The sequence below is a fragment of the Rhagoletis pomonella genome, unplaced genomic scaffold (assembly GCF_013731165.1).
Source record: "Rhagoletis pomonella isolate Grant_MI unplaced genomic scaffold, Rhpom_1.0 Rhpom_scaffold_00003, whole genome shotgun sequence".
NCBI classification, from domain to species: domain Eukaryota; kingdom Metazoa; phylum Arthropoda; class Insecta; order Diptera; family Tephritidae; genus Rhagoletis; species Rhagoletis pomonella.
The window spans coordinates 35,611,585-35,622,017 of NW_023458557.1; the positions used below are offsets into that span (position 1 = coordinate 35,611,585).

General features: G+C 36.6%; 2 protein-coding genes across 3 annotated transcripts in view; both read right to left on the reverse strand.

Annotated features, from left to right (window-relative positions):
• Positions 1-10,433, reverse strand: part of LOC118735173 (neuroligin-2) — a 252,026-nt gene that overhangs the window by 40,714 nt on the left and 200,879 nt on the right. The window lies entirely within an intron of this gene.
• On the reverse strand, positions 7,490-9,448 carry LOC118735174. 2 transcript variants are annotated; one of them, XM_036464815.1, is made up of 3 exons: positions 8,771-9,448; positions 8,416-8,693; positions 7,490-8,337 (listed from the first exon to the last, which is right to left on the reverse strand). In XM_036464815.1, the coding sequence occupies exons 1-3, from the start codon at positions 9,429-9,431 to the stop codon at positions 7,540-7,542; spliced, it is 1,737 nt and encodes a 578-aa protein (XP_036320708.1). In that variant the 5' UTR covers positions 9,432-9,448; the 3' UTR covers positions 7,490-7,539. The 2 variants fall into 2 exon arrangements, with proteins under 2 accessions (XP_036320708.1, XP_036320707.1); XM_036464814.1 differs by having other exon boundaries at positions 8,416-8,711.

Consider the following 10,433-nt stretch of genomic DNA (forward strand, 5'->3'; position numbering starts at 1 on the left):
TTACGTTCCAAAAATTTGCACCTTCTCTATCTATCTAAGTTCTCTGGTGACTGCTTCTAAAAGCTATCGTGTTTCACGTGGCATATAAGACTTAATTTCATTATTACAGTAGTGTGATTTATATGTATGTATATGAATAGGATATTATATATTTATGTATTTAAAAACCCACAACTTTAAGACCGCGCCTCTGAACTTGTTAAAATCTTACCGTGTCACAAACATATTCCTTATTATGTAAGGAAAACTACGAAGAATATGAAAAAGAATATCAGTACTGCGAAGATTTTTATCATCAGTTTGGAAGTACTTCAATATTTCACCATGCGCCGCTTCTATGTTCAATTCGGCATCTTGTATGTTTGTATCGATACGCTCCACATTCTCCTCTTGCTCCTTAACCATATGTGCTGATTGTTGAAATATACCGCCTAGCTCGACAATAGTCGATTCAATGTTCTGCATAGTCTCAGCCCGCTGTTGCACGTAACTATCCGAGTCATCATATAATGCAATCTGCTGCTGCGTCTGTATTCCACTTCCTCCGACTGCACCCAGCAATGGTGTTGTATCACTTGCGGCCATGTCAGTGCTTACGGCCGTATTCTCTTCGCTTAACAGCAAGGAGCCGTTTCGCTGTACTCGAGCGAACAGTGCTAGCAGCAATTGGTGACTGCCCGAATTGATCCCGACGCGCTTTTTGTTGTTTGAGATTTTCTATACGCACTTCTAGTATCTGTTTGAAGTCGGTGCCCATGCTGGCTAATTTAGATTGTAACGCATACACCATGATGTAAGTCAATTCTTGAATCTATTGCGGTCGATCATCAAAAAGACTCTTCTTTTTGGCCACTGCAAAAGAAAAGGTAAAATAATATTTATAATTAAGAACACCTATTCATTTTATACTCACGCGTTGTCAATTTTTCCAACTTGGCATATGCTCTTGCTATGTTTTTGCCAATATATTTGTGACCATCATAAATTCCTTTCTTTGGCATACGTCAATTGTTGCACCATAGCCTGTAAAGGCGGGTTCACCGTTCGTGTCCGGACAACTTTTTATTTGCTCTCAAAACCATTGTGTACAAATACAAGTGAGATATCTTAGCAATAGACGTCACCCTGGGCCACAGCTGCGATCATCTGTTTTTTAGAGTTGCTTATTTTGGTCTAAACTATGCTTTTTTGACCTGAGTTGCATTAAATAGTCTCTTAAAACTTGGTAGTATTTGTTGTTCAAATGGTAACATATATGTCCAAAAACTTGAAAAATATTAGATGATTGCTTTTTAAAAATGCTATTTATAAAATTTGGTTTTGATTGCGACATTTGAAATATTCAGATTATAAATGTTTTTCACATATGTTTTAAGATTTTAAAGCTTTTAAAAAGTACGGTAGAATGCAACAATGTGCTTGAGTTTGTTTGCTTCGTCGTCAGCTTATTCGTTTGCAGACTAGAAAAATTGCGAACAGCCATCAAAATACTGATTCAAATTACACATCTTTCACTGGACACACAAATGGGTGGGCCCATCAAAATTCAGCCCTAATGGTAAGTTAATTTCATCGTGCGGCGATGACAAGTTAAGAATTTGCGATACATTTTTAGGCGAATGTGTGCGAACGTTCACCGTGGGAAGAGGTATGGGACGACAGCTGGCATGGCATCCAGACGGTAATCTGGTGGCTTTAGCATTAAGTTGTAACCGCTTTAAGATATTTGACATAGCTGAAGGCGAGCTAAAACAGTGCATTCGTCGCCGGAGAATGATGTTGCATTCACCCAAGTGGAAATTTCTTGGTGACTGGCGGCGATGACGATACAATAAGATTGCTTGATTTATTAGAAGGTCGGCCAATTTATACACGGTAGTAGTGCACTTTAGCGGAACCATTTAATATAAATTTTTTCCTGTATTCAACAGTTGCTCGTTTGGAAATCTAATTTGCATACATTTGATGCCAATAGCTCGCAACAAACAAGCCAGTTCTCAAAGAGCCCAAATTGATTTTAGTCATGCAACAGCTCCGCATAACTCCGCCATAGACACACCAGTTGCTGGAGTACCAAAAAGCTGTGATGACAGTATTTTAATTGATCCACGACAATCGGTAGCATATGGAATGCGTGATGGAAATTTTCTGGTGCTTGATAGCCAATATACTACAAGAGTGAAACGCTGTGATAGTCTTTTTTCTTAAATTTCCATCTTTTATTTGCAGTTACATTAAGAAGCTCATAGAGGACAGAGCGGTTGGTGAGGAAGGTGTCGAATTACTGCAGTACTGCAACTGGGAAAATCCGCATTTCGCACGTGCCCCACTCATATGGAATAGTAGCTTATGTCAAAAGGCTGGTTTTAGTATAATGCGGCATTCGCAGCATACCCTCACTGGCGCCGAGCCGTTGAAGAAATTTTGGATAAATAAACGTGCAAGAAATTTTTCCGATACTAGCACGTCCATATTCTTGTTAAGGGTCATCAAAAAATTCCTTGTGTTGTAAATAATAAAGGGAATGCCGGATTATACTAAGCCAGCTTCCCGACATAACCTACTATTCCATACGAACACAGAAATATAAATGTATCTAAAACTGAATAACTCAAATCAAATTGGATTGCATTTGCATAATATACCTAATATTGGAATCTGTTTTGATCGTAAAAAATACAACTTGCAATCATTTAGATTATAGTTTTGAAAGAAATTGATTGCAATCGTAAATTGTGTAAAAATTGTTAATAACAATCTGCCTTAAATTTATTTTCCCCATGTAACGGTTATAAAATACGTTAAATCCGCACTATCTGCATTAACAAACAAGTAAGAAAGTCTAAGTTCGGGCGGGGCCGAACATTAAATACCCGGCGCAAGTATTACATATATGCCTTTTCACCTTTCCGAAAGCTACCGCTACATGGTAAGCCGGGGTGTATCAATTTTGAATAAATTAGCGTCCTTAAATTTCGAAATATTGACGTTTCGAGCATTTCTAAAATTTACCGTTATATGAAAAGCCGTGATTTTAGTCCGATTTCAATAATTTTGAACGTTTTGCTTTTATGTGGCAAGCACAATAACCATACCGAGTTTGGTACAAATTGGTAGAACGGTTGCCGAGATACATATATGTGATCATAAGTGGGCGGTGCCACGCCCATTTACCAAAATTTTATGATAAGCGTATTTCCTGATAAAGAATTGTTCCAAGCATCAATTTTGAATAAATTAGCTTCAATATTTACGGATTTATCGAAGATTTCGTATTTCTCCAAATTACCGTTATATGGGATGTGGGCGTGGTTATTGTCCGATTTTTAAAATTTTCAGCCATTTGGTATCCCGTACCAAGGCCAATAACTGCGCCAAGTTTGGAAGAAATCGGTGCAGCGGTTGCCAAGATATACACATGTAACCATAAGTGGGCGTGGCTACGCCCATTTTCAAAAAAATGTTAATATTCTTATTTTTCGTCTAAAAGTTATTGCAAATATCAATTTTGAGTGAATAATCTTCAGTAGTTACTAAAATATCGCAGTTTTCGTATTTCTGAAAATTACCGTTATATGGGAGGTAGGCGTGGTTATTGTCCGATTTTGCCCATTTTCAATACCATCCGTCCTACGCCCGAAAGAAGTACACGTACCAAGTTTCGTTAAGATATCTTAATTTTTACTCGAGTTATCGTGTGCACAGACGGACGGACAGACGGACGGACGGACGGACGGACGGACGGACAGACAGTCACCGCTTAATCGATTTCTCTTTTCATCCTGATCATTTATGTATACATTTGTCTATATCTATCTCGATTCGTTTTGCCTGTTACTGTGCACAAGTGCGCTCGGGTATAAAAATATACATTGGAATATTTAAAATAAAACGATTCATATTTATTTTCTAATAAGAATTGTTTCTTAATTGAAAGTATTTAATACTAATATAATGTAGTGGTTAATGTTTTAAAATGAATTCGCAATATGTCCGCAGCTCAGGTTGATTTGAAGAAATCCGTTTAAATTTTTCGAATTACATCTACTTGAATACAGGATAGGCAGGGTTGCATACAAATGGTAGTTCCGTAAATATTTAAAATATGTTAGTTCATTCAATATTTGCATCTGGGCCAATAAATAATAACAAATATAGCCGAAAAAAACAAAGTTTCGATTAAAACGAGTTTTTATAACCCCCCATAAAATTCCGATTAATTTTAATTACGAAAATAACGATATTTTTTCATGGAGGTATTTTTTTAATATACCTTGTTTGTACCTACACAAAAACCGGATTAGCAAAAAACCGATTGGACTCAACATATATTTCTTTACAGCATTTATCCCCCTGTCTTTATAGTGCACTCGATAAAGTCTTATTCAAAAGTAAACAAAATCTGCTATTTTTAAACGACATTTTTTAAATAAATAATTTGCGCGGTTGACCGAAGCGGAAACAAACAATAATTGTAATTTATTATAACAATAATTCGAATTTAAAACGGGCTGTATAAAGAAAACCAGCCTATTGTCACTTCACTTTCCAATGGTGCTGATTGCTGCAAGAATTATTTAGCGATTTAGAGCATAATCAACACAATATATGCACATAAATATGTATTATTTCACAGATCTCAGGGTCAGCTTAAAAATACGTCACTAAAATTATATAAAATTTAAGTAGGAATTATTTTTATTTATAACGTAAAAGCGCTATCTGACCCAATCTGATAAGTATATTTCCCCTAAAGTTACCCCATTTTATTTAATTTGTCTCTCGTGAAAATATATATTTTATTTAAAATTTTCAGATATGTACATATATTTTAAATTTTTGCTTTAATTTTTGTCTCCTTTTAATATTTAATTAGATACCTTAAGAGTAAAATAAGCTTAAAACGAAACAGCACAGCAACCCTTTTCTGTTCATTTTGAGAACACAAAACCCTCTTTTGTTAAAATTCGGCGCTGCCCAAAATCCTGGCTTTTATATTTTCCAACAAAATACCACTTCGCAACCCTGGATTTTCACGAAGCGTTTCATTCGGGTCGTATTTTTGCTACTTCGGGCCATTCGGTATTGTATGCCATATTGGCTGCCATATTGTTCACACTGTCATCGCCATATTGAACACCCTGTCAACTATCTGTCAACCCTAAGATATCTCACCTGTATTCTTCCACAATGCTCAAAACATTTTTGCCGGAGAGGGTGCTGAAGTACGGTTCACCGTTCAGTTCGGCACATTTTATTTTGTTCTGAAGCAAACAGCTGATGATATTGTTGCCTACATACGATTTTGAGGGCAAATAACACATGCAATTCGCTGCAAACGCATATAAAGGAGAACGCGGCAACCCGAATCATCAAGTCGTTCCGACAGAAAATCAAAATCAATTTGATTCGAACAAAGAGTGTTCAGCACATTTTTGTCGCGCTCTCAGTGAGACAAGTTGGGAAAGGAACGCGTAAAATTACTAACAAAAAGTGTCCGGGCAGGAACGGTGAATCCGCCTTAAGAAATGCGTAAACATAATAATGTAAACATCTTCAAATGCCCTTCTACTTCTTACTTACTTGTAAGTCTCTAATCTGTTGCTCGTACATAAATTGCGTCTGCGTCGAGGTCTCTATCCGATTGCGGCCTTGGTTTACATTGGCCTTATCCGTCAACTGGCGTATGATAAGCTGCGCCATTTCGAACTCATTTGACTTTTCTTTGAACTGATGTTCAACATCGGGGGCACGTTGCTGCATTACATCTAACAGCCTTTTCATTTCATCCAGATGAGCCGCTTGATGTGGCTAACACCCAAAAGGTTTGTTTACAAAGTGCATTTTTGAGTAGTTGAACAAATGCCAGTGGGCAGCCAGCGGGTCAGTTGCTGGCAACAAACGCTGGCCCAAGCTTGCAAATTGACTTGTTGTTGAAAGCCATTTGACTTATTGCTGAAAGCAGTGTTGCCGTTTTGGTTACTTTTAACCAATTTTGGTTATTTTTTTCTTGCCTGTGAAGGTGTTAAGGTCTTTCCCATTTTGGTTATCTTTAACCTTTACTGCAGTTTCTAATTTTTGTATACATACAATATATAAATATTTGAAAAATAGCGTATACAAATACATTTATTCTGCTCAATATGATTATTTAACTAAAGTTATTACTACTAAAATGGCAACTCAAGATTCGACTTATTCCGATAATATCTAATCATATGTGCAATATGCAAAAGAACATGTAAAAGTTCGAGGGTGCAACTATTATCGGTTCGTGTCTTTAATAAATCGCGGTGAATTAATCGCCAAGTTTTTGAAATGGCCCCGCAGTTACACCATTTCTATGTTCTTTGCACACACCTGCATAGTATGTACCTGAAATGACATTTTAATAATACGAGAGTCATTAAAAAGCCGCGAAAAATTATTAAAATTCCGCGCAAAATTGGTGTTTCAAGTTAATTTATACGGGCTCAATTCTATGGATAAGTGAGCAAAAAATACACAATTTTGGTTTTATTTTGCATAATATGTATTTCCAAAAAACTTTTAAATTAGGTTCGTTATGAGACATAGGCCAGCTACACCTGTCGAGGTTGAGGAGAGTAGCAGAAGCAGTGGCAGCCAAGTGAGAATATTTGGAATCATTGTATTAATATTACTTACATATGTATGTATTTGTTTTATAATTAATATACAGAAAACATAATATGCATGGTCGGCTAGAGACTATTTCAAATTAATACACACTTAGATAGTACATATATGTATAAATACCTCGTATATGCGGAATCCAATACCACGTCATGTATGTACAATAAAAAAGGGATTTGGTTATTCTTTTTCCATTACTGCTTACTTTATTAATTTAAGTTAAGATTAATAATAATAATCTTATAGCAAGTAGGTTCAGTGAAAATACCATTCCACAGTTTTGAAAAAATCGGTTTTTTGCACTTTTGTAAAATTTATTTACCATCGTATACGCGGTACTACGTTTGGCGTATACGAGGTATTTCGCGCTGAGCGACGATGTAGTTCAATAAGTCCAATTTTTAATTGTTTCATCTTAATCTTAAAATATATACAATGTGGTTGTTCACGCTGATTAGGTATTTCATTGATTTTTACAAAGAAGTTGAAAACTGTGTTCCTATTTAAAAACGTCATTTAGAGTCTGTAATGTTTACTAAGATATTAACATACATATACACCTAATACGTGAAGCCTGATTTTCTGAAATATGTATTTATATATATATATGTGACCTGGTCTACGGAAAGGGGGCTTAGGTGTCAAAAAATCAATTTTCACTTTTTGGTTGATTCGGATGGAAGATGAGATGCTTTGTCACGTGGTGAAAAGCAGAAAATCCTAACTTGCTTAGAAGTGTACTAAAAATGTAGAGAAAGAAGAGTAAAAATACGACAAAATATAATTTATTGGTAATGAACAAAATACATTGAATTATAGGCTATAAAGACATGATTATACACTAGAAAAACGTATTATGGGCCAAAAATAATAATGCTGAGTAGTTTATGTATTTTTCTTTGTTGTCGTTTTCCTTGAGATCTTTTTACGTGTTGATCCTGAGGAAGATGGACCTGGTTCCTCGTCTGTTTTGAGAACATCTTCACTAGTTTTTGCCTTCCGTTTCTTCGATGGCAAATCTTTCGGCAATGGAGCCACAATATCTACTTTAGATATATCCGAAACTAAGCTGCGAAGATTGTGATAGATGTACCACTGACGTTCCAAAGATAAACCGGCTGGTTGTATAACTTTCGGCATTTCAGGATCGATAGGTTTTAACAGAAGCTTAAAGGACTGCACTTCTTCACTGTCTGCGAATTTCTTTGTTTTTACACAATCTGTAGAGATTATGAAATGATGGAATTGCGTTATTCCAACAAGTGACTTGTACAGTGGTTTAAAATAGCTGTCCCATTCATACCAGACGACTTTTTCAGCCGATACAGCTTTATTATAACCCCCAGGTGATGATGCCTCGACACACTGCAGTAAATCTGCATACGTGTCGATGTTACTGACGGCATACTTACTTTTGAAAATACCGAAGTAACGATCAGGCGCGAACTTAGTGTGCCCGGTAAGTAGAAAATTGAATAAAATAGTTTTGTTAAGACCCCGAGCCAAACACCATTGCAGATATGATAGTACAGTGTTATTCTTATTCTGCCCAACACAATTGTCACAGAAAAGAACGAGTGTTTCAATGTCTTTATAGAAGGTTTGCAGGTGATAATGCAGGATGCTCACAACACAGTTAGGTCCTTTACCAACGTCATCTTTTTCGTCTATCATGTAATTGTACTGTAAAAAAAAAAATATAAGTAAGATCCTGTAAAGGCGAGCAATTTGAGTTCCTATGATTCAGTTTGAAATTCTAACCTGAACTTTTTGTTTTTCGTCTGTAATTCCGAAGACTCCGCACTTCTTGGTTGCTTTGAAGTATGCTGTACCAGGTTGTTGTGGACTGACAGGGTAGTGAACGGTTTGGGCAAAATCAAATGACAGAACGACTGCTGTAGGGTCAGTATTTCTACACCAACTTTGATAATATTCCCGTTGATTTCGGGCTCGGTGGAGGTGATCAAGAAATTGATTAAGCTTCTGTGCGCGTTCAATGTCAGTAACACCTTTGGCTTGCGCAATCGATATTGTGTTTCCTATTAAAAGAAAAAATACTGAATTTAATCTCAACGTTTGATACAACTATAAAATGAGAAAATAATGAGCTACTTACCACGGCAGACATCGCAGAGATCATCCGCTGGTTTCATAACTGTAACATGGGGTATGTATTCGTCATAACTGAGTGAAGAAATGTATTTTCGATAAATTGAGGACTTCGTCTCGCTGGATGGCAGTTTCATTATCCGAAAATCCTTAAATTTTGGGAGTCGTCCGGGCAGTGGAAGAGCCATTAAATCGGCTATAGACTCGATGAATTTAACAGCTTTTTCGATTTCAGCCGGTTTAAATGACTTTGGATGTGTACTCGGTTTATTTGCCAGTCCGTGTTGGCGCACTGTTACTAAATTTTTGTAACGTTTCGTCGTACAGGCATGTACAAAAAGGAAAAACGAACGACAAACAGGTACTCTGTAGAAGGTAAATTGAATTCTATGCCTCATAACTTCTGTATCCTGTCTCTGTCCATATTTCTTCCGCCCAGCAAGCTTTGCGTATACACTTTCTAGCTTTTCGTTACTCATAATTCCAGCTTCGATGTGACTTAGTATCACTAAATCAAGTTCATTTTTCGACATCTCTAAACAATTGTTCCGCGTACTCTCGATCATTTCCCGTGGTATCAGTGTATGGCATTCATTATTACAACAATCTTTTGACAGAAATTTTGTTACCAGCTCCTCCTCCTTTACATCAACAACATACAGGTCCATCTTAACAAAAGTTTGTTCGGTATCATCTTCTGCCTGAGATACACATACTTCGTCTTCATCATCATCGTTATCTTCATAGTTTTCATCATCGTTTACATCATCCTTTTCATGGAAATATTGTCCGTATACGGCACTGAACTCCTCATCAACACTCATGTTTCATTTCATGCGAAATGCGAAGACGATAATCAACAGAAACAGTAAACGTCACTTCTTCAGTGTTACTTTTTTAAATGTTCCACACTAGCAACTTACACGATGAACTATAATAATATTCCGACCAACAACAACACTTACTGGACCAACAACAACACTTACTGGACCAACAACAACACTTACTGGACGTCCGGCGCGGAGAACAATTAACGAGATAATGAGAAACTGACGAAACGAGTTGCTTACTTTTAACAGCTTTTTCACAGAAAACTAGTTTTCGCACGTAAGCTCCCTTTTCGTAGACCAGGTCACATATACTTATATATGAATGCATTTCATTTATTTTCAGCCTTAAAAGTATTTACTTTTCAAAAATGCAAATAAAAATTGATTTTCTTTGGTTTCTAAAATTTGTCTATACGTACTATGTAAAAGAATTTGTGATGACCTGAATTGTGAATCTAATAAAAAAATTGGTTATTTTTCCTTACATTTGGCAAATTTTTCGTCTAATCTTGGTTAGAAAGTTCTTTGAGCGGCGGCAACACTGGCTGAAAGCCATTTGACTTGTTGCTGAAATCACGACGAATGTGGTAAAGGGTAATTTATCGTCTCGTATGCATGTATGTATGTACCCTGCAGTACGGGGGAGCGACTGCTGAATCGGTAGCTACCTGAAAACACTGTCAATTACCGACCGACTACTTGCAGTGTAATTCATCGATTACTTTTACAAGGCAATGTCCTAGGCGGTAGTCACCATCGGCTCTCTCTGCACTACCGGGAGTTACTAAAGTATTCGCTTGCGTGATTTATGCGCGCCCTCTGTCGTAGTTTTTCGCTATT

Bases quoted from the DNA above. Each gene is read 5' to 3' on its own strand.
- LOC118735174 (XM_036464814.1), bottom strand. From the start codon at position 9,431: ATGGACCTGTATGTTGTTGATGTAAAGGAGGAGGAGCTGGTAACAAAA. The intron at 8,712-8,770 runs GTAAGTAGCTCA...GATTAAATTCAG, and splicing joins TCTCTGCGATGTCTGCCGTG to TATTTTTTCTTTTAATAGGA. The intron at 8,338-8,415 runs GTTAGAATTTCA...TTTTTTTTACAG, and splicing joins ACGAAAAACAAAAAGTTCAG to TACAATTACATGATAGACGA.